This window comes from Rhincodon typus, chromosome 24 (genome assembly GCF_021869965.1).
Source record: "Rhincodon typus isolate 14 chromosome 24, sRhiTyp1.1, whole genome shotgun sequence".
NCBI classification, from domain to species: domain Eukaryota; kingdom Metazoa; phylum Chordata; class Chondrichthyes; order Orectolobiformes; family Rhincodontidae; genus Rhincodon; species Rhincodon typus.
This window is the reverse complement of record NC_063355.1, coordinates 5744666-5768853: the sequence shown is the minus strand read 5'-3', so window position 1 is coordinate 5768853 and position 24188 is coordinate 5744666. Positions and strand designations below refer to the sequence as shown.

Sequence of the window (24188 nt, the reverse complement as noted above, 5' to 3'; positions counted from 1 at the left end):
GCTTCCATCACCTCGGCTTTTTCCGGAGTCGCTCTGCGCCCGTCTCTCCGAGGTCCAGGTGTTCGGCTCTTTCCGGCACCTTGACACCGCGGCCCCGGCGTTCGGTTCTTTTCGGCTCCGTCACCGCGAGGCCCAGGCATTCGGCTCTTTCCGGCAACGCTCGGCACCTTGGGTCTTGGCTGTTTTTTTAATTGTTCGGCTTTTTCCTGTAGGGGCTTGGAGCATCTGGTTGAAAAAGTTTCAGATTCCTTCTAGACGTGATGCTTCTGAGACCGCGATCTTTCCCAGGAAAACAGATGTAGGCTGTACTGTTACTCTGAACTCGGTAAACTAACACAAAAGGTCACTCAGCCCATCCAAACCCTGCTGGATTTTTGCAAGAGAAAATCAACGGCTTCCAGTCCCATTCCCACTCACTTTTCCCTGTACCTCCCAACCAATTTCTCTTCAACTGCACACCCAATTAACTTTTGAATTGAATTTGCTAAAACCGTCTTAAACTCAGGCAATGTATTCCATAAGAAATAGGAACAGGAGTAGACCATTTGGCCCCTCAAATCTACTTCATGTTTCCCCTAATAATTAAGAATGTATCTATCTGAGCCTTACAAGGACTCTGCCTCCACAGCTCTCTGTGGCAAGGAGTTCCAAAGACTCAAAATGCTCTGAGAAGAGAAATTCTTTCTCATCCGAGTCTTAAATTGGCACCCCTTCATTCCAAAACAATGCCTCTGGCCCTAGACTTTCTTATGAGGGAAATATGGTCTCAGCATTTACCATGTCAAGCCACTTAAGAATCCTACCTATATGTTTCAATCAGATCACCTCTCATTCTTCTAAAAATCCAGTGAGTAGAGTCCCAACCTGTTCAATTTTTGCTCAGAAGACAAACCCTTCATACCAGGGATCATCCTAGTGAACCTTCCCTCAACTGTCTCCAATAATACCTTTCCTTTAATAAGGGGACCAAAACTGCTTACAGTTTTCCAGGTGTGGTCTCACCAGCACCTTGTACAGTTACAATAAGATTTCCCTACTCTTCATACTCCAATCCTCTTGAAATAAGGGCCAACATTCCATAAGCCTTCCTGACTTCTTGCTGCACCATGTGCTAACTTTCAGGGTTTTGTGCACAAGTACACTCAGTCCCTTGCATTTCCAGTGTCCTCCCCTCCACTGCCTCCAGCCTTATTGTCCCCTAGCCCAGCACTGCCTGGTTCTACCTGCTTCCCAAGATCCACAAGCCCAACTCCCTGGCTGACCCATTGTCACCGCATGCTCCTGCCCCACCAAACTTATCTCTTCCTACTTTGACTCCATTCTCTCCCCTTTAGTCCAGGCACTCCCCCCCTACATCTGGGACACAAACCACGACCTCCACCTCTTTAGAAACTTCCAGTTCTCTAGCTCCCAGTGCTTCATCTTTACGATGGGGATTGTGCAATCCCTATACATGTCCATACCTCACAAGAATGGCCTACAGGCCCTCAGTTTTTTCCTCTCCAACAGATCCACTCATGCCCCCACTCCTATACCTTCCTGCGCCTTGCTGAGCTAGTCCTCATCCTCAATAACTTTGCCTTCAATTCGTCCCACTTGCTCCAAATCCAGGGGGTTGCCATGAGCACTCGCATGGGCCCCAGCTATGCCTGCCTCTTTGTCTGTTATGTCGAACAGTTCCACTATTACATCAATGATTGTATTGATGCTGCATCCTGCACCCAGGCTGAACTGGAGCAGTTCATTGACTTTGCTAACAACTTCCACCCTGCCCTCAAATTCACCTGGTCTATCTCAGACACCTTCCTCCCCTTTTTTGACCTCTTCAATTCCATTTCTGGTGACAGTTTACAGACCGACATTTACTATAATCCCGCAGACTCCCGTAGCTACTTAGACTGCAGAATACCTGTATCCTGCAAAATCTCCATCCCGTTTTCCCAATTCCTCTGTCTCTGTCACATCTGCTCTGACAAGAAGACATTCTACACCCAAGCATTTTGGATGTCCTCCTTTTTCAAATAACGTTCTTCTCTTCACTCTGTCATCCAGGCAGCCCTTCACTGTGCCTCCTCCATTCCCCGCTCCACAGCTCTAAACCTACGCCCCAAACATAATAAAGACTGGGGCCCCTTGTCCTCACTTACCACCCCACCAGCCTCCGCATCCAATGTGTCATCCTCAAACACTTCTGCCAACTCCAATTGGACCCCACCATCCACAGCATCTTCCACTCCCCACCCCTCTCTGCCTTCCTCAAGGACCATTCCCTTCGCCACTCCTTAGCCTGTGCCACATTCCCCAACAACCACTCCAACCCCCTCAGTACCTTCCCCTGCAACCTTAAAAGATGGAACACCTGTTCACACACCACCTCCTTCACCTCCATCCAGGGCCCTAAACAGTCCTTCCATATGAGACAGAGCTTCACTTGCGTCTACTGCATCCAGTGCTCCCAATATGGTCTTCTCTACATCAATGAGACCAAATGTAGACCAGGTGACCGTTTTGTCGAGCATCTTTGCCTGGCCTGTAATGGCCAGTCTAACCTCCTGGTCACAGCCCATTTCAAATTTCCCCCAACTCCCCTTTCAATTTGTCCATCCTCGGCTTCCTCCAGTGTCGGAGCGACTCGGAACGCAAATTTGAAGAACAACATCTTATCTTCCGCCTAGGTACCCTACGGCCCAGAGGACTCGACATTGAGTTCTCTAATTTCAAATAATCTTCCTACCCATCCCCTGCCTCACTTTCCAGCCCTACCTCCTCCATCCCATTCCACCTACTGACCCTCCCTTCCAGCTACCAACTGGATTCATCCCTCTCATTGACCAACCAGATCATACCTATTACTGGTATCCACCTATCACCATCATTCTGCCACCCCACTCATCCTCCGCTTTGTCTGCAGCTCCCCGTACCCCCACATCCAGTCCTGAATAAGGGTAATACCCGAAACATTGGTTTTTTCTTTCCTCCAGATGCTGCCTGGCTTGCTGTGTTCTTCCAGCCTCCTGTTTGTCTACCTTGAATTTCAGCATGTGCAGTTTTTTTTGTCCCTTGCATTTCAGCTTTCTGCAGTTTTTCTCCATTTAAATGATATTGTTCTTTTGTTCTCCCTTACAAACCGAATAACAACACATTTTCTCACATTATACTCCATTTGCCAACTTTTTGCCCATTTATTTAACCTGTCAATATCTCTCCGCAAACTGTTTGTTTCCCTTTTGCAACTTGCCTTTCCACCTATCTTTGTGTCTGCAAATTTGGCCACAGTACATTTGCTTCTGTCCTCCAAGTCATTAAAATATATTGTAAATTGTTGCAGCCCCAGCACTGATCCCTGTGGAATCACTGAAAAAACACTTTATTCCCTGTTTCCTACCCATTAGCCAATTCTCAATCCATGCCAACATACTACCTCCAACACAATAGACTATTCTCTTATGACTTAACATTTTGTGAGGTACCTTGTGGAACACCTTCTGGAAATCCAAATACAACTCAATTACTGGTTCTCCTACCCACTCATCACAACTCCTTATCCAAAAAAGTTCTTTGTGTTGCAGTTGGTCACTATTCCTTTAATTCCATCAGCTTCAATACTGTTGACAATTAGCTCTTTGCGAAATGACTTTGGAAGTACACCGTATTTTGAATGTATATGGTGGGTTTATGACCTGGATGAGGGAATCAAATGCAACATTTTCAGATTTGCTGACAACACAAAACTGGGTGGGATTATGAGTTGTGAGGAGGATGTAAGGAGACTTCAAGGCGATTTAGACAAGTTGAATGCATACAATGTGTCTAAATGTGAAGTTCTATACTTCAGTGTGGAAACCAGAAAGGAAGAATATTACTTAAACAGTAATATACTGGGAAGTGTGGATGTACAAAGGCATCTGGGTGTCCCTGCACACCAGTTAATGAAAAAAGACAGATAGGTGCGGTAATCAATTAGGAAGGGCAAAGGTATACTGGTTCTCATTGCAAGACGATCCTGAGTTTAGAAGTAGGGATATCTTCCTACAGTTTTGTAGAAGCTTGGCAAGACCACACCAGGAGCATTGCATGCAGTTTTGGTCTCCCTGTCTAAGAAATGACATGATTGCCATCGAGGTAGTGCAACAAAGGTCCACTCAGCTGATATCAGTGATAGAGGGATTGCCCTTTGAGGGGAGATTGGCATGACTGGACCTGTATTCAGTGGAGTTTAGAAAGATGACAGATGATCTCTGATTGAAATGTTTAAAATTCTAACAGGGCTGGACAGACGAGATGCAGGAAGGATGTTTTCCTTGGCTGTGGAGTCTAGAACCACGGGAACCTGTCTCAGGTTAGAGGATAGACAATTTCGGACTGAGATGAGGAACATTTCTTCACTCAAATGGTAGTGAACTGGTGGAATTCTCTACCACAGAAGGCAGTGGAGATGAGGCTACTGCAAATTCAAGAAAGAGATAGTTTTTCTTAGATTTTAAAAGCATACGGGGCATGGGGGGAAAACAGGAATAAGGCATTGAGATAAGAGGAGCAGGCTCCTAGTTTTTGACATTAAGAATGAATGAATCCGGTTTTCATCTGTTAAAATTGCCCACCAAAGGGCTCTTATGGTGCAGTGGTAGTGTCGCTGCCTGAGTCAGTTCAAGTCCCACCTATTCCAGGGGTGTAATAAAACAATGATTAGATAGTAATGATTAGAAAATATCAAAAACTGCACACTATTCCAGGATTAACCCAGAATACCAAGATAACTCCAGTTTCTTTTCTTTGTAAACTGCACTCTTGCAATCCTCTTCTTTACCATTCTTGCTCATCCAGTCATAGCCAGAGCGTCAGCTTCTCTTCCCACTTCTGCAACATCAGCTCTGGTGTCCCCTGAGGGTCTATTCATTGTCTTCTACTTGAAATTCACATGCTGCTCTTGACGATAGCTTCCAAAACAAGTGTCAGTTTTCACACACAGACTGATTACATTTAACTATTAAGAGAGAAAGATGCTTTTCACAACCATCACATGTTTACTCACTTTTGTACTTTCCTCAACTGTCTCTAAATTGCCACACTACTCATCAAATACATGAGCAGAAACTTCCTTCAGCTAAATATTGGAAGTACAAAGCCATTGTGTCTTTGGTCATCACCACAAATCTGTCCCCTAATCACTGAATCCAGACTTTTACCTGGCAACTGATTGTGACTTTGGTGCTATTTTCGACCTTGTGATGAACTTTCAATCACATATTGATATTATCACCAAGATTATCTATATCCAACTCTGTACAGCATGACCTGGATCCATTCAAGCTGAGATAAACACTCACCTATATGTAGTATTCTGTAGAAGTAACAAAGGTAAGGACTATAGATATTTCACTTCATAAGATAGATTGGAATTATGGAAATTTGAACTGCTATGTTGTGGAGAACAAACTAGTCTTTGTTATATGACTTGAAGGAAAGTTGTATTTTGTGGTCACTAATTTGTTACACAAAGACATGTATTTTTTTGGAGATGGATTTTTGTACTTTTGTTTCTTTGAGAAAAAAGGAACTGCCCAGCAATTTGTGGATTGGTTTAAATACAGTTTATCATAGGCCAAAGGAGCAGTTTGGACATAGTCATATGGAGACATACAGCATGGAAACTTGCTTGAATGAGTGCAGCCCCACCAACACTCAAGAAGCTTGGCACCATCCAGGACAAAGCAGCCCACTTGATTGCCACCACATCTACAAGCATCCACTCCCTCCACCACTGATACTCAGTAGCAACAATGTATACCATCTATGAGATGCACTGCAGAAATTCACCAAAGATCCTCAGACAGCTCTTTCTAAACCCATGGTCACTTCCATCTAGAAGGACAAGGGCAGCAGATACATGGGAACACCATCACCCTCAAATTCCCCTCCAAGCCACTCACCATTCTGACTTGGAAGTATGTCGCCGTTCTTTCAATGTCGTTGGGTCTAAATCCTGGGATTCCCTCCCTAATGACATTGTGGGTCAAACCACAGGAGGTGGACTGCAGCGGTTCAAGAAGGCAGCTCACCACCACCTTCTCAAGGGAAACTAGAGACAGCAATAAATGCTGGCCAGCATGCGACACACACATCCCACAAATGAATAAATTGATAATAACAGACCCTTTGGTCCAATCAATCCATGCTGAACATAAACCCAAACTAAACTCATTCCACCTGCCTGCTCCTGGCCCATATCCCTCCAAACCCTTTCTATTCATGCACTTATCTAAGTGTCTTTTAAACTTTGTAACTGTGCCCACATCCACCACTTCCTCAGGAAGTTCATTCCACATACGAACGACCTTCTGTGTCAATAACTTGCCCCTCATATCTTTTTAAAAGTTCTCTCCTCTCACCTTAAAAATATACCCCCTAGTCTTGAAATCCCCCATCCTAGGGAAAAGAACACCTGCTAATAACTCTAAGCCTGTCATTATTTTATAAACCTCTATAAGATCTCCTCTCAATCGTCTATGCTCCAGTGAAAAAGTACCAGTCTATCCAGCCTTAAAAGCTTAAAACAAGTGAGTTTACGCTCCTCTGAGTGGAAAATAAGTAACTCAAAGACTTTGCAAAAAGGTAGAATTGCTGTCTCATGTGAAGACCTAGGTCCAACTGACTGACAATTTTTTTGAGAGTCACTTCATTTGACAACATATTATCACTGTCATCAAACAAAAAAAAGTAACTGTGAGAAAGTCACCCTATTCTATCCATCTTCGATTGGAATCTGATCAACAAACTTTAGGCCTTTTTGCCTATGTTTTGCACCCACAAAATTCCTGGGAAAAATGTTTTCCCTTGCCTATCCCATATGTGAATTAATGTCTGTGCATTTTGGATTTAAAAGGGATATAGTTTAATTTTGCACATTAATTTTTATTTGCCATGTTGGAGCATAAGTTTATCATAAATAAGGTTTTTTTTTGTTCATTTATGAAATCTCATAGAGTTTAGACAGTGGTCACAGTCAGGCATTAAAGAGATTAAATTAATAATATTTCAGATTTGTGATGTTCATTGGAATAGTTAGACATGATTTCCAGTGCACTATTCCCACTAGAGTTGTGACAACTATTCCAACAATTTCACATTCTATACCCACTTGGATCATCCAAAACTCTGCTGCCTGTGTCCTAACTTGCACCAAGCCCCAGTCACCCATTACTGTTCTTACCGACTTACGTTGGCTCCCAGTTAAACTTTGCTTTGACCCTTTATAATTCCCATCTTCATTTTTAAATGCCTCAATAGCATGACCCTATTTCTGTAATCTCCAGCCCTCTTCGATATCTAAACTCCACCAGTTCTAGCCTCTTGAACTTGGGCGATTTTGTTTGCTCCACAATTGGTGCCATGTTTTCAGCTGCCAAAGCTTAAGCTCTGACATTTTCTCCTTGAACTTCTTGCAGCTCAGTGGCTCAGTGGTTAGCACTGCTGCCTCACAGCACCAGGGACCCGGGTTCGATTCCAACCTCGGGCGACTGTCTATGTGGAGTTTGCACATTCTCCTTGTATCTGCATGGGTTTCCTCCGGGTGCTCTAGTTTCGTCCCACAGTCCAAAGATGTGCAGGCTAGGTGGATTGGCTGTGCTAAATTGCCCTTAGTGTTCAGGGATGTGTAGATTAGGTGGGTTAAAGGGGGATGGATCTGGGTGGGATGCTCTGAGGGTCGTGTGGACTTGTTGGGCCGAAGGGCCTGTTTCCACACTGTAGGGATTTGATTTGATAAATGATATTAACTTCTGTATATCCCTTCCTTCCTTTCAATTGCATCTTAACCAAGATTTTAGCAATCTATCTTAAAAAGACACTTTAAATTGGCATCACATATTGTTTGATAACACACTGTACAATATTATGTAAACACAATTTGTTATTTTAGCAAAGTTATATTTTGAAAGATGGGAATAAACTTCGCAAACACTTTCTCCTTATTAACCACTGGTATATAATCAGAGATATTGTACATTGTGTCCATGTGAAGGGACTACACAAAATAAATCAATTATTGTTCTAATAATAAATATTATTCTCTTAAAACCTGTACATAATTATAAAATGATCTGGTGATAATTAGAACTAAATGCATTGAATGTGCAAAAGTTTTCCAGCCAGCTTCAAGAACGTTGATCAGATGGGCCAGTAGTTTGAGGAGTGGTAGATAGAATTTAATTTAGATAAAAGTGAGGTGCTGCAGCATTTTGGAAAGGCAAAAGAGGGCAGGACTTATACACTTAATCGTAAGATGCAGGGAAGTGTTGCAGAACAGAGACCTTGGAATGCAGGTTCATAGTTCCTTGAAAGTAGAGGCTCAGGTAGACGGGATTGTGAAGAAGCGTTTGGTATGCTTGCCTTGATTGATCAGTGTATTAGGGTTGGGAGTTGGGAGGTCATGTTGTGACTATACAGGACATTGGTTAGGCCACTTTTGGAATATCGCGAGCAGTTCTGGTCTCCCTGCTTTGGGAAGGATGTTGTGAAACTTGAAATGGTTTAGAAAAGATTTATAAAGCTGTTAACAACAACAAAAACAGAAGTTGCTGGAAAAGTTCAGCAGGTCTGGCAGCATTTGTGAAAAGATATCAGAGTTAACGTTTCAGGTTCTTTCTGAGGAAGGGTAATCAAACCCGAAATGTTAACTCTGGTTTTTCTTCACAGATGCTGCCAGACCTGCAGAGCTTTTCCAGCAACTTCTGTTTTTGTTTCTGATTTACAGCATCCGCAGTTCTTCCAGATTTTATTTACAAGGCTGTTGCCAGGGTTGGAGGGCTTGAGCTATAGGGAGAGGCTGAAAAGGCTGGGGCTATTTTCCCTGGAGTGTTGGAGGCTGAGGGGTGACCTTATAGAAGTTTGTAAAATCATGAGGGGCATAGATAGGGTGAATAGCCAAGGTCTTTCCCCCAGGGTAGGGGAGTGTAAAACTAGAGGGCGTCGGTTTCAGATGAGGGGGGAAAAGATTTAAAAGGGACCTGAGGGGCAACTTTTTCATGCAGAGGATGGTGCAATGTACAGAATAAGCTGCCAGAGGAAGTGGTGGAGGCTGGTACAATAATGACATTCAAAAGGCATCCGAATGGGTACATGAATAGGAAAGGGTTAGAGGCTTTGTTGGCCAAATGGGACTAGATGAATTTAGGATATCTGGTTAGCATGAACGAGTTGGATCAAAGGGTCTGTTTCCATGTTGTACAGCATGATGACTCTAAGTTGATCTGAAGAGAAAACCTAGTGTTCCTAATGCTACTCAGGTTCATAAATGATCTCATAAGAACCAACCTTGTTATTTCAGGGCACTGTGAAGACACTGCAATCAAAAGACGGCTGCTAATACTTAAGGCGAAGCATTGCAGCTTATAAAGTCTCACTACTGTCATGCATATACTCATGTTCAGCAATAAATCTTCAACAATTGGACTAAACCCATTTAATTGCTTATTTAAAAGCAAAATACTGCAGATGATGGAAATCTGAAACAAATGGAGAAGACTGGAGAAACTCAGGTCTAGCAGGATCTATGGAGAAAGATACTGAGTTAATGTTTCAAATTTGGTATGACAATATTTCAGAACATTCTGCAAAAGTCATACGTTTCAAGTCCAGTATGTGTTTTTCTTTCTCCAGATGCTGCCCGACTGGCTGAGTTTCTCCAGCATTCTGTTTGTAACTGGTTATTTACTTCATTAGTCTTTGTGACACCTAGTTTCATGGAAATTGGCTTTGAAGCGTTTTGAGTGGCTGAAGGTTGCATTTATTTTCCTTGCTCCTGTTTTGTTGGATTCATCATGTCTGCAGAGTGGAGTGGGACCTGTTGGAAGATCAAGGCAAAAGATCTGCCGGATTAGTTGCTGTATTGTAAAGTCTATTTTATTAAAGTTAGTGATGAAATTTAGTTTGGTCCATCGTCCCTACCTTGGTTGGGGTTCGGTTAGTTCAGTTGGCTGGATGACAATGCAGAGAAACACTAATAGTGCAGGTTCAATTCCTGCACCAGGTGAGGTCACAACCTCACCCAAGGCATGGTGACTCTCAGGCTAAACCTATGACCAGTTGTCTCACTCTCTAATGAGAGCAATTTACAGACCCCTGGGACGATGGCAACTTTACCTTTTACTGGTTAGGTGTGTAAGTTAGATTGGACTGGACAGATTTCGCTGTCACTTCTGCCAAATTGGGTGACACTTTCAGAAAAGAAATACAACTGTCACAAGTTATCATTTTCTCATTTGCTTCAGTAATTTTTTTTTTGGCTTGACTTCATAAAGAAACAACTTAGTTTATAGGGGTGAAGATTAAATGGATGAATGAGATGGCTGCTCGTTTTTACAAAGATCTGTTAATATTACAATCAGGTTGGAGTAGTGGAATTCTGCAAGCAACACCTAAGATTTTATCATTGGAGATCGAAGGTAGTTTCCCTTTGCTGTGTTTATGGCTGTTGAATCATCTGGGTAGTGGACAACAGGGAAATTTGGAGGAGAGAACGTGGCCTTATGACAATTCACCCAACTTTCAGAAGATCTGGGCCTACACTGGACCCAAAAACAGTCATAGCTACCTGTGTATAGTTAATAGTGTAGCCTGTAAAAATTCATCTAGTACTGACAATTTACTCCTTTACGATTTAGCCAAAAAATATTGGATATATTCAGATTCCTAAGCAATGACCAGGTGCCACATGGTTGATGATAAAACCTCAGTCACGACATATCCCATGGATTAGTTTCTCTTTGCTGACTGAAAACTATTGCCATGTCTGTGTGTATGCGTGCAAAAATAAGCTGAAGTGATTCCAGAACAGAGATCATTCACAAACCACAAAGGAAGTTCAGTACACAAGAGTCTGAGTCAAAGTTTTATTAAATCTTTACTTTTTTGAAGGCGTGTGCTGTCACTCTCTGGTTCTTTAAACCCAGGTCCCTTGCACTACCATTAATACTTGTTACTGGCAACCCTTGCGTCATGACACCACAATGTCTTGATTCACTTTTCACACAAATCAAGTGCAGCCATGCTACAGTATCATGTCCAATTCCAACAGCCGGTCATAATGGTGACTGCACTTTGAAACAAATTAAAAATTAAAACTTTTCACATGAAGGTGGTTTGGCAAAACAAAAATCAATTCTTCAATGTCATGTCAGAATGGTGTCATCGACTTGTTCTGTTGAGTCTGCCTGTCCAGCAAGTTTCTTCAAAGACCGCCGATAGCTTTCAGCCAAAAGATCCAGACTAGCAGTATCAAGAATTTTGGAAACGTCCTAAATTGAAAGAAAATAAAAGTATGTTTCATTTTCAATTTTAAGCATGTGTATCATGTACTGGCGAGACTGGAGTACTTTGTACAGTAATGGTCACCCGTAATCAGGGAATGATCTTAGTGTGTTGGAAGCAGTTAAGAGAAGATTTACCAGACTAATAGCTGGAATGAAGGGATTGACTTATGAGGAAAGGCTAGACAAGTTAGGCCTGTATCATCTGGAAATTAGAGGTGTCAGAAGTCACTGGGGAATTTATAATGAATTAATTAAATAAATCAAGAATAAAAATATAGTAAGGCAATCGTGGCCAAGGACCCACCAGGTTATTGTTAAAACCCATCAGGTTCACTAGTATCCTTTGGGAAATTGTTACACAGCCTGGTCTGTGATTCCAAACTCTTTACTGCCCTCTGAAATGGTCCAAGAAGCCACTCAGTTATATTTAGGCTTTCTCACCAAGGGGAAATAGGGATGGGCAATAAATGCTGACCTTGCCAAGAATACCCACATCCCACAAATGGACAAAAAGGATCTTGGTAACCTTATTTTGACTACCATCTGTATTTTGGAACTACACAATCTTGAAAATTTAAGTTAGATAGCAATATGCTGAAGACACTTAAGCCTCTATTCCTGGCTTCTGAGTCCAGATTGAATGTAATTCCGAGAGCAGCAGCTTGGATAAGCCCTGAAGTGGGCCCTGTCCTGGTTACAAAGCTCATCTTTGAGTTCAGTGTTTTCCTCTCTAGAACGCTGGTCAGTGGAAAGGATCTAGCACAGGGCTGCAAACCTTGAAACTAGATATCACTGTTGTTCAAAGTCAAAGACCAATTAATGTGACAAAAAGGATGTCTCACGTGACCAATCTGACCTAAATACAGAACCATGATTCAGCACATCACCATTAAAAAAAAAAATTCAAAAAACAAGTTAGAATCATTTGTAATTGTAAACACAAACTGGCGATGAACCACATGTGAAGTACTATTAAGTATTCCACATACCTGATACAACTCTTCTCCTTCCCTTAACCTGAGCAAGCTGACGATGGCCTGCTCGCTGTACGCTCTCACACTAGTGTTTTTGTCTTTTGTATTATCGAGCAAGGCTTTCAGAATCGGTTTGATTGTCTGAGGGTCAAGTGGGTTTGAAGTTTCTTTATTCACCAACCAGATCATTTTCTCTGCAACTAATTTCAGGTCACTCGATGAATTCTGCAAATTCTGTACGTTGAGAATTAGTGAGTTAAGTACAAAATCAACAGAGTAATAAAAGAGACACAAAACCATTTCACACTACTTTTATTTATACTACCTTTGATATTCCATAAGGTTCTATACTTAGCTTCCTATTTCCATTTGCATGCTGCCCCTTGGTGACAGCATTCCAAATTAGTTGGTTTTCTCATGTATGCTGACCCAACCTACCCATCACAATTTCTCATGGCCTCTCCACCGTCTCTATGGTGTCATGTTGCTTGTCTGTTATCCAGGAAGAGATGAGCAAAAATTTCCTCCAACTGAGTATAGGGAAAACCAAAACCATTGAATTTGAACCCTTTCATAATCACTGCTCCTCAGAAGCTGTCTGAGCTGAACCAGACAAGCACTGTGATATTTGACGTCAAAGTAAACTTCTAAACAAAGTTACACTTACTAGGCTACCTACTTTCACCTCCACAGTACCATTCAACTTTGTCCCTGCTTCAGTTCATCCGCTGTTAAAAATAGCATTCATGCCTCTGTTACCACTGGACTCAATTATTTTATTGCACTCCTGGTTGGCCTTGGGTTCTAATTTGAGTAAACTTTGGATCATCGAAAATTCACAGGACGTCCCATTCAGCCATCACCCTTGTGCTTGCTGACCAGTATTGGTTCCCAGTTAAGCAATATCTTGCTTTTAAAATTCTCATCCCTGTTTTGAAATCCCTGTGTGGCCTCACCTCTTGTTTTTTTCAGCCCTATAACTCTTATTGACATCCAAGCTCCTCTGATTCTAGCCTCTTTCAGCACCCTCAATTGTTACAGACTTGCCTTCAGCCAACACGGCCAAATTTCTAAAATTAACTCCCTCGCCCCTTGCTTCTGTATCACTTTTCCTTCCTTTAAGATTGTTCTTCAAACCTACATTTTGGACCATGTCAATGTCAAAACTGTATTTAAATACCTGGCTACTTCCATGCGCCCATTCCAGCTATTGTGAAATTAGTCCTGTTCAATCTAATATTAATAGCAACCCTACTGAATAATTTTCTGATTAGCTGTGTTTAGGCTTACCTTCACCAGCAATGAGACGAGTTTTGGAGACACTGTTCCACCCTCAGCCTGAACTTGATGTTTCATCAGGAAGCCCATGGCTCGGATTCCACTTGTGGCGATGGGAATCTATGGCATAAAACAAAATGACGTTACGTTTTCAGTTTTGTGATTAGATGTATATTAAATCTCTCAGTCTCAAGATCCTGCTGAAATCATACCAGCAATGCTCCCTAGGGTTTTTAATTGCCTTATCCGCCGTATGATTAAGAAATTCTGGGTGCTTACTATAGTGAATTGCAATATGTAAAAATAAAAGATGTGCACTTCTAAAGTAAGGAGCTGTAAACAAATATTTCATTAACCTATTTTGGAAAGTAAGAAACACCTCACATCCGTAGAAGCCATTGATCTCATTTCCTGGCTGTGAACAGCCAGAAAATGCAAACAGACTCAGGCAAGGAGGATTTTTTGGAACAGGAGAAGCTGTGAATTCAAACAGATATCAGACACAGAGAGAGAGAGAGAGAGAGAGAGAGAGAGCTGTGAATGAAGAGCAGCTGGTCCCATCGAGCATTCCATTCCACCATCAAACCCGTACCACCAAACCATGAAACCTTTTAACCGAGACAAGAAATTCAAAAGGATAGTTAGAGGCTACCCAAAGTCAAATGGAAGGCAACACACTGATGTGGGATAATAGTAAATGTTCTTTTGCATGATGAAATTGCACGAGTATGATTATAGCAATAACTGGTACCTTACTTGGAAATAAAGCAGTTTAGCAATTGATTTCTACCATTTTCTCAACAAGGGTTTGCTTGGTCCATCATGAGGAAACTATAACTATCTAGTCCAGATCCCAAAGCGAACCTATCAGATTATACGCAGGCCTGTGCGCATTGATTTACAATCTAAGATGCCCTTAATCTGTTTCTGAATTGACTGTCACCACTTACTCCGAGTAGCTCCGACAGGCCTCAACTTGTGACAGATATTACTGGCCAAGAACATCTTTCAAATGACGAGTTGTCAGAATAAATCCTTCAGCTGTGTTGGAAACGCATTTCACAGAATGAGAAGTTATGCAATATTGGGAGACGTAGGCATTTAGTAATCAGTTGCCAGAGAGGATTTGTTGGTTTCAAATGTAAATCCTAAAGCCATTATAGATTGATTATCTCAATCTTCATCGTAAGGTCTTTAAAAAAGGTGCTGAGTGAGGTGGTAGATGCACTTGTGTTTATTTTCTGAAATTCACCAGGTTCTGAAAAGGTTCAGTCAGATTGGAAAAACAGCAAATATCACTCCTCTGTTCAACAAAGGAAGCAGAAACCAGGAAATGTCTGTTGTGAGGAGGTGTTAGAATCGGATTTAGTGGGCACTTAGGAAAAAAAGCAAGTTAATCAGGAAGAGTCAGCATGGTTTTGTGAAATCACATTTAACTAGCATATTAAAGGAGTATTATGCATTATGGATAAAGAATATTTTGTGCTGTACTTTGATTTCCAGAAGGTATTTGACAAGGTGCTACTAAAAGGTTTGTGCAAAATAAGAACTCATGGTGCCTGGAACATCATTTGCATGGATAGAAGACTGGCTGGCAGAAAACAGACAGTATGCATTAATGATTCTTTTTCTGATTGGCAAGATGAGACAAATGCACCCCTGCAGGGGTCTGTGCTGGGGCCAAGTCCTGAGATAGGGTGGGTACATCAGGGCGACTACTATGCTCAGGGGGGGATTGGTAGAGGTTGGGGCCCTGCGCCAGGAGCAGCACCGGGGTCCATCATTTCTGACCCTGACTCAGGCTAGGGCCTCAGCTTCGTACCATTTATAACACCGCCTTAGATGACAGGAGTGAAGGCATGGTCACCTGAAGATGACACAAAGATAGGTAGGAAAATACATAGTGAAGAGAGCATAATGAGGTTCCAGGTGGATGTGGATAGATTGAATGAGTGGGCAAAAATCTGGCAGCTGGAATTTAAGGTGGGAAAACGTGATGTTGTTCACTTTGACAGGAAGAATGAAAAGTGGAGTATTACTTAAAACAAGAAAGACTGCAGAATTCTCAGGTGCAGCAGGATCTAAAGGTCATAGTGTAGAGGCAGATAAAGTTAGTATGCAGGTACAGCAAATAAGTTGGCCAATGAAATTCTATTCTTTATTCCAATGGCCAATGAACAGATTGGGCAGAAGATAGAAAAGATTGAAAACATGTATCAACAGATTCAAGAACAGCTTCTTCCCCACTGTTATCGGACTTATGAATAGGCTTCTCATATATTAGAGTTGATCTTTCTCTGCACCTTCTCTGTAGCTGTAACCCTGCAGTCTGCATTCTGTTCTATTACCCTGATGTACTTGTGTAAGGTAGGATTTGTCTGGTTAGCACGGAAAATGATACTTTTCACTGTATCTCAGTACGTGACAAGAATAAATCAAATCAGAAAGTTATGTACATATTATGTTTTAGTCATACAAGGCATCGGTGAGACCACATCTTCAGTACAATGTGTTGTTTTAGTCTCCTTCAAAAAGATGTAAATATGTTGGATGCAGTTCACAGATTTGCTGGATTGATACTTGGAATGAGTGGTTTGTCTTATGAGGATACGTTGGACAGACTAAGTATGTTTCCACCAGAATTTAGAAGAGTGAGGAATGACTTAATTGAAGATTGAGTAGTCTTGACAAGATGGACGTAGAAAAGCTGTTTCCTCTTGTGGGTGAATCCAGAACTAGGGACACTATTTAAAAGTTGCGTCTCACCCGTTTTGGACAAAGGTAAGGAGAATTATTTTCTTTGAAGATTGTGTGAACTTGGAACCATTTGCATCAGAAGGTGATGGAAACAGGGTTATTGAATATTTTTGACGTGGAGTTAGTTTTATTCCCTTGCATAAAAAGAATCTGAGGTTACTAAGACTAGACGGGAACGTGGAGTTCAAAACACAAACAAATCAGCTGTGATAGTACTGAATGGCAGAGCAGGCGTGCGGGACCTAATGGCTTACATCAGTCCCTAAATCGTTTGTTTGTGCAACTAAATTCCACTAGCAAAAGGAACTTTATTAGATTTAAAATTCAACTGTTATTGCTGGAGTGACAGTATAGAGTATTGAGCTAGAATTGGAGACTAAATATTTTCATACAAATGCTTTTACAAGATAGGTAATCGGGTTGCATTGTAATGTGATCAAGACTCAGTTATTAGAGTTCAAATATTTATATATTTAAATTTTGCACTATTTGGGAGAAGTTCAAGTTCGGGTGCGCTAATGCAAATTTCTGGATGATTTACACTTGCAAAAAATGTCTTAAGCTGTGATTACTCAAGCTTGTGGTAGAATAGGAATTTGTTAGATACAGGAGATGGAGAGTTTCTGGAAGACACATATCAACAATTCATTCCCTCCAAAGTGAGAAAAAGTGACAAAGAATAGGTTAGAAGTGCACTGCCATCCCATTGGGGCTGGAAGGGAAACATGAAGCAAGTGCAGGCCAGAGAATACTTGGTAAATGTTTCTGAAACTGAAAATTTGATTTATATGAAAGAATTTGAGGGAGTGCAATCAAAGGCAATATCATTCTGCCCTGCAAAAGATGTTGCCAAATTGCAGAAACAATGATTGTGGAAGATTCTATAGAGAGAAGTTAAATTTACCCCATGTCCTGGCAATCTTCTTGGTAATCAACTCTTGTTTCTTTAAAGCCAGTGATCGCTGATTGAACATTGAATACACAACTGATTCAGCAATTCATGACCAGATCAGACTTGTTTCTCAGACTCCCTTTCAGGACGATAGAGGAAATCCCAAAGGACTACTGGAGTGGCAGGGAGTTACCCTAGAGCCCAGTCCACAGTTCCTCATTCAATCAGTAACAAAGAATTAGACTTAACCAGGCCTTTTTTTTGTTTGTGGAACTTTGCTGCATAACTAATGGCAATGAATCACTAAACCAATGATGTACCATAAATCCCAGTCCCTTGAGCATCCCTAATGTTAATTGTTTCATCCTTGATGGCTGTGCCGTCAGCTACCTCATCTCTAAGGTCTGGAATTCTCTCCTTTCTGCCTCCTATTCCTCTTTTAAGAGGCTCCTTAAAACTCACCTCTGTGATCCAAGTTTTAGATCATCTACCTAATATCATATCTGGTTTTAGGAGTCGTGGCATAGGGGCATAGGGTCGTGGACAATTTACAAGAGTTAATCCAGAATAAGATAGCTTGAAAAATAAAATCAGATAGAAGACAAAACAGAGAAATTGCCAGCAAAGGAATCTAAATTTTTATTAATGTACAGAATATGCAATTGGGGAACCAGAATACTTTCAGGAAATAAAAAAAAATGACATAATGGCAATTACTGAAATGTGTCTGTGGCTGGGTCACAATTTTGAAGTAGATAGTTCTGAGTATAATAGTTGGGCAGGAGAGGAGAATGGATGGTGTGATTGCATTAATTAGAAATTCCATCACTGCACTAATGTAATGTAAATTGGAATTAGCTAGAGAACCATAAACATAGGCAGAAGTTTGTTACAAGTTGCAAACAATAGATAGGAAATGGAAAATGAACAATTTTGACTAATGAAAGATTCATGCATTGACAAAAAAGTTATAATTGACAAATTTAATAAGCCAAAACCTGACTGGGATATAGAAAGTGCAATGAAAATGGAATGGTTATTTCTGTAATGTTTTCACAACTGTGTCCTCAGTCAAGATGCCTTGTTTTGGATTAATAAGGTAAACCAAGTAGATTTCCTAAAATGTTGTTGAGGGGGTGAATAACTATTATAATTAAGCCCAGCTCAAGAAAAGAAAAAATTACAAAATCAAATGGAAAATCATTTTTAGATGAGGGAAAAATCTTATCCAGGTGAAACTGGAAGGAAAAACTGTATATCGACCAACAATGGTAAGTATTTAAACAAGGAGTTGGGAAAAGGTATAAATCTAAGTGCATCAAAAACAAAACAAAGATCAGATTAAAACAGTGTGACTTGATCAAAATTTAAACTAAGTAAATTAGTACTGATAGGACACAATAGTGTAATACAGGAAACTTCACAAGAAATTAAAATGCTAACAGCATAAAACAAAAACTTTAAAAAATGGGCAGGAAAATTACATATGATACACAATAATTATATACAGCATTGTATAACGTATTCCAGAAGAAAAAGGGGAAGGAAGTAAACAAATATCAAGATTTTAAATGAGGAACAGAAGGCCTTGAATGTCCAGATACACAAATTATTAAAAATTAGCATTGTAAGGAGCTAAGTCAGTAAAAGGAAAACAGAATCTTTGAAATTATGTCTAGAGGAATATAATAAGCAGCAAAATATCATTTTGAATTGTAACAGACATGCAATTAGAAGTGTGTGTGCAGATTTCAGCACCCAAATTAAACAAAAATAAGCAAATCAATGGGGAATATTCACTAGTGATAACAGAAGAAGAATTTGGGTTTTCTTCACATTACAGAAGCTTCCAAGATGAACTGATTGAGGTCGAAGAGGATTTAACAAGCAAGGAAGAAGCAAGCAATGCTGCTTACCCGGTCTGCTGTAGCACTGGCAATAATCATGTCCAGTACGCTTGTGTTGTACTCAGGTGTGCAGAGCTTGCTTGGGGCCACTTTCATTGCAACTGAGAGTGCAACACTTCGTCCATGTCTCACCATCCAATCAATACCTGACACATCAGCTGCAAAACAAAATTGTAATGTCAACAATTTGACTCTCGGAACAGGTAACTGTGTTTAGCAGAAGTAGCTTTCATTGACCTTATAGCTTTCAGAAAAGCAGCATCTGGGATACAGGACCTTTATAAACACGGTGTTATATTTGACTTTAAATTCGGTATTCGGTTCAGTGGCCTTCATGATCTGTCCAAAGATATGGTATATCAATGTTCACAGCTTGTTTCAATCTAGGACAGGACTTAATTTTTTTCTCCCAATTTACCCTTTAATGGGTCGTGAACATCGCTGGCAAAGCCAATTTGCCCCTCCCTCATTGTTCTCAGGCTGACTGGCTTATTATAGCTATGGAATTACATGATAGCCAAACCAGGTAAGGTCTATAGATAAACGACAGTAGTAAGGGAGGTGGGTTTTTATGATAATAGATAATTTTACGTTTGATGTTGCTGAATATGGATTTAAATTGCAGATTCTATTAACTGAATTTAAATTTCACCTCCTGGTTTGCTGGAATTTGAACTTGAGAACATTATTAAGCTGGTGATGAAACTACGAGGTCGCCATGTCCTTTTAGTTGTATCATCTGTTCAAATACGGCCCGTGTTCATTCACAAAGAAACATGGACATAAGAGCTGATTCCAGAGGGCAGGTGACAGTGACTGCCCTTCACATCAAGGGATGTGGGAAAATAAGGAGACCTTAGAAAAAAAGGAGTCGTTGGGGATGGTGGGAAGATCTCTGCACTGTTTAGATTTACATCAAGCACAAAGGAAGCTGTGGTTGCTCGAAGTCCATAATCTCATCCCAGAACATCTGTGCAGGAGTTTCTCAGTCCTGTATTCTCCTTCACCCAACCATTTTCAGCTGCTTTCGTCATGACCACCTCTCTATCATAAACTCAGAAGTGGGAATGACATTTCTGAACTCCCCCTCACCCAGCTTCAAGGGGTAGTGGGGATGGTAGCTTATCATTGACCAGTAATACTTGATGTGACTTTTCTTCAATTTGATAGCCAAGATTGTTTTTGTCTACATCTGAGGCTTGCAACTGAACACTGTAGCATGTCAGTCCCTGAGTGCAACTGTTGTCTCAAATGGTGACTAGAGCTTTAAAATAACCATTGGTTGCAAGTACTGAGTGGCTGCATGCAGAGCTCTAACTCTTGATATTTTTATGCATAAATCCTAAACTCTGAAATTCCCTCCCTAAACCTCCACCATATTTATTACAGAGACCTGAAAGTTGTACTCTTAAAATTGGGGCACTAGACAGAATGCAGAGAAGATTTTAAAGGAGACAGCAAAACCTGTGTATTCATATTAAGAAAGGGCATTTTGTCCTCTCTTGGAAAATGTAGGCGAAGGGCCTTATTTGATGAGGATGTTTAGAAGTTATCAAAAATTAGCCTAGGATATTTTTCTGCTTTAATTTTACGTTCAGATATACATAGGTTAAAGTAAAGTCGGCATAGTAGACAGGGTGGTGAAGAAAGCGTTTGAGACGCTTGCCTTTATTTGTCAGTGCATTGAGATAGGATATCATATTGCAGCTGTGCAGGACATTGAATCGGCCACTTTTGGAATACTGTGTTCAGTTCTGGTCTCCCTGCGATAGGAAAGATGTTGTTAAACTTGAAAGGGTGCAGAGAAGATTTACAAGGATGTTGCCTGGATTGGAAGGTTTGAGCTATGGAGAGAGGCTGAATAGGCTAGGACTATTTTCCCTGGAGCGTCTGAGGCTGAGAGGTGATCTTATAGAGGTTTATAAAATCATGAGGGGCATGGATAGGTGAACAGCCAAGGCCTTTTTCCCAGGCAAGGCGTGTCCAAAACTAGAGGGCATAAGCTTAAGGTGAGAGGGGAAAAGATTTAAAAAGGGACCCGAGAGGCAACATTTTTCACACAGGGGGTGCATGTATGAAACAAGCTGCTAGAGGAAGTGGCGGAAGCTGGCGCAATCGCAACATTTAAAAGGCATCTGGGTGTGTATATGAATAGGAAGGATTTAGAGGGCTATGGGTCAAATGATGGCAAATGGGACTAGATCAGGTGAGGATATCTGGTCAGCATGGACGAATTGGACTGAAGGGACAGTTTCCATGGATAATGACCATTACAATACGACATACATAAAAATACACTTTCTAGACCGAGTTTGGTCTTGCTGGTGGAACACAATAACTTTAAATAGTTACAGAATTGAACTTCTCAATGTTTATGCGAGAAATGAAAATACTTTCTTCACATTTACCCTATCAAAGTCCACCAGTTGATTAGACTGCAACTTCCTTTCTTACCCTGAGAAGAAACAGCCCCAGTTAGCAGCCTTTCAAAATAATCACTCTGTTCTGGTTTCATCTGTGAATTTTTTTTTAGCACCTTCTCCAATAACTCCTATACTTGTTTTTATAATACAGATACCAGAACTGTGTACACTTATCCAGTGTAGTCTGACCAATACTCAGATTGCACTATTGCAGTAATGTCGCTTATTACTTACCCAAAAGGTGATTTTTTAGAATAATACTGAGTTCATCATCTGGCAAGTATGCACACAACTCCCCTAAACAACCAGCTGAAGCCATGCGTGTTGCATCCTGAGAGGAAGAGACAGCCATTAGTGTTTCACATAAGGAATTGTAAAAAAATCAATTGCTGGTTACTCAGTCAGCATCAACAGAGCATGTGATTTGTCATATTTCTCACCCTGTGTAATGCGATTTGCTCTGCAGGTTAAACTACTTTGTGAAACTGACTCTGAGGCCACACAAGTATCACTCTCATGCAAGAGTAAATTACTCTTATTTATTTTACAGTAATGAGAGAATATACTGTTTCCATACCTCATCATGACCCAACATTCCCAACAACAGAGTGGTAATGCTTCTCCGGATTGTTTCGTCTACCTTGGCACCAGCCCCCTGAATAACAAAACGCAGTGCCTGAAGCAGTGTCTCTCTGAAAACAGAAATAAAATTTGTAATAATGCAGACCAGGTGAACTTTAAAAAGAAAACCTTCTCTGTAAACACTTTCATTCAGATACTTTGAAGATATGTAAGCTTTGAATAAAGAGGATGCCAATTGTTCCAATGTCCTTCACTCGGAGACAGCAAACAAAATGCTCTTATGCAAGGGTTCAAATGTAACAGATTATCCATATGATAAGTGGGTGGTCTTCCTCATCTTTTATATGTCACTGCTCATGCAAATAAATAGACTGTCACCTAACCATGCAGCATCCTTTAGGAACTTAGTAACTTACAGCCATGTACATCCGCAATTCATATGTTAATCTCTCAGTCTCAATGTATCTACACACCATGTTTCAGATGATTACAAACTTCAATTATTTTACAACTTCTCCAACACTCCAATTTACTCCTTTCTTCATTGTACAGATATGCTTACATATAGTCCTAAATGTTTGTAATCTTGTGTGTAATATCAGACACCTAAAAAAGGAGCGTCCTAGATGTCCCCACTTCCATCGACTGGACATTTCAGGCTGCGCAAGGAAGAACTCGTTTGCTCCTTGAGCAGTAGTGCAAATAAGGTTCCTGAAGGGACTCTCTTTCGCTCTGATTGTGATACATACCTCACACTAGAATCGTCTGCGCTTCGCACAAGATTCAGAAGTTCGGTAAACAGCGGGTCCACCTTGGTGTGAATAATGATCAGATTCCCAAGAGCCTCTGCTGCTTTCAAGCGGACAGAACGATTTGTGTCAGACAGCGCCTTTGTGAAAGTAGTTTGTAACTGTGGAAGGAAGGGCTTCAGGGCAATTCCCACCTACACCCAGCAAAACAGAAAAGCAAGTGTGACAATTAAATGAAAGCTGGAAGATACACTCCATTTGGCATATTTACAATGACTATTTGACTATAATGTATATCGTTCAAAGAAACTTTACAATGCTTCGATATAGCCAATATGTGAAAAGAAAAATGCACCCTGGAGAACAAGATCATAGAGGAACTAAAGACACTGCAAGACACTGAGGCTACTATTTTTAATCCACATGTTTTACCAGAGGGTAGTGGGGGATCAGGAACTTATTTGCTGGTGGTGGAGGAGACAGAAATCTTCATTACGTTTAAAACAGAAGATACTTTGGCATGCATTTTAAGTGCCATAACCTACAGGACTACATACCAAGAGCTGAAAAGTGACATTTGACTGGATCTCCCTGTGTCAGCTGGCATGGGGCAAGATCTGCAAGGTCCCTATGAAAGTGGGGTGTCTGTTAATAAAGGCAGCGCCTTTCAGTCAGTGTACCCCAGGGACCAGAGTTGACTCTTCTAAAATTACAGCTCACCACCTCATTTGGCATCCTGTATCCCATTTTGGAAAGCTCTGCCTTACACCATGTGCTCGCATCATGTATTGAAATCTGTGGCATCTTCAGCGTCTTTTGGAAATCCAAGTACACCACATCTATAGGTTCCCCTTTATCCACGTTGCTTGTTACTTCTTCAAAAAACTAGTAAGTTAAACATGATGTCACTTTCATAAAAACACATTGCCTCTGCTTGATCATATGATTTTCTAAGTATTCTCCGAAATCTGCTTCCCTATAACAATGGTTAGGCTAACTCACCTATAGTTTTCTGCTTTCTGCCTGCCTCTTTTCTTGGCTCTGCAGCTTACAGCTTAAAGAATCTGTTCCAAATGCACTCATTGCCCTCATTTTCCAGACTACCTTTGCTAATCTGATTCATCCAATCTACATGTGGATTAAAGTTATTTATGATTATTGCAGTATCTTCTTCCAAACACTATTTATTTCTTCAGAGATAGTAGGAACTGCAGATGCTGGAGAAAACGAGACAACAAGGTGCAGGGCTGGATGAATACAGCAGGCCAACCAGCATCATAGGAGCAGAAAGGCTGACGTTTCGGGCCTAGACCCTTC

The 24188-nt window shown here is 40.9% G+C and overlaps 1 protein-coding gene across 1 annotated transcript in view; it reads right to left on the bottom strand.

Annotated features, from left to right (window-relative positions):
- Nucleotides 1–10875: 10875 nt before the first annotated feature.
- The window catches only part of gcn1 (GCN1 activator of EIF2AK4), a 123692-nt gene continuing 110379 nt past the window's right edge, over nt 10876–24188 (bottom strand). The window contains exons 52-58 of the mRNA XM_048611272.1: nt 22872–23065; nt 22118–22232; nt 21775–21871; nt 19127–19275; nt 13574–13681; nt 12299–12517; nt 10876–11294 (exon numbers count right to left, since the gene is read on the bottom strand). Of these exons, the coding sequence (XP_048467229.1) occupies nt 11169–11294; nt 12299–12517; nt 13574–13681; nt 19127–19275; nt 21775–21871; nt 22118–22232; nt 22872–23065 (1008 nt within the window). The 3' untranslated portion in view covers nt 10876–11168. The remainder of the gene's footprint in view (nt 11295–12298; nt 12518–13573; nt 13682–19126; nt 19276–21774; nt 21872–22117; nt 22233–22871; nt 23066–24188) is intronic.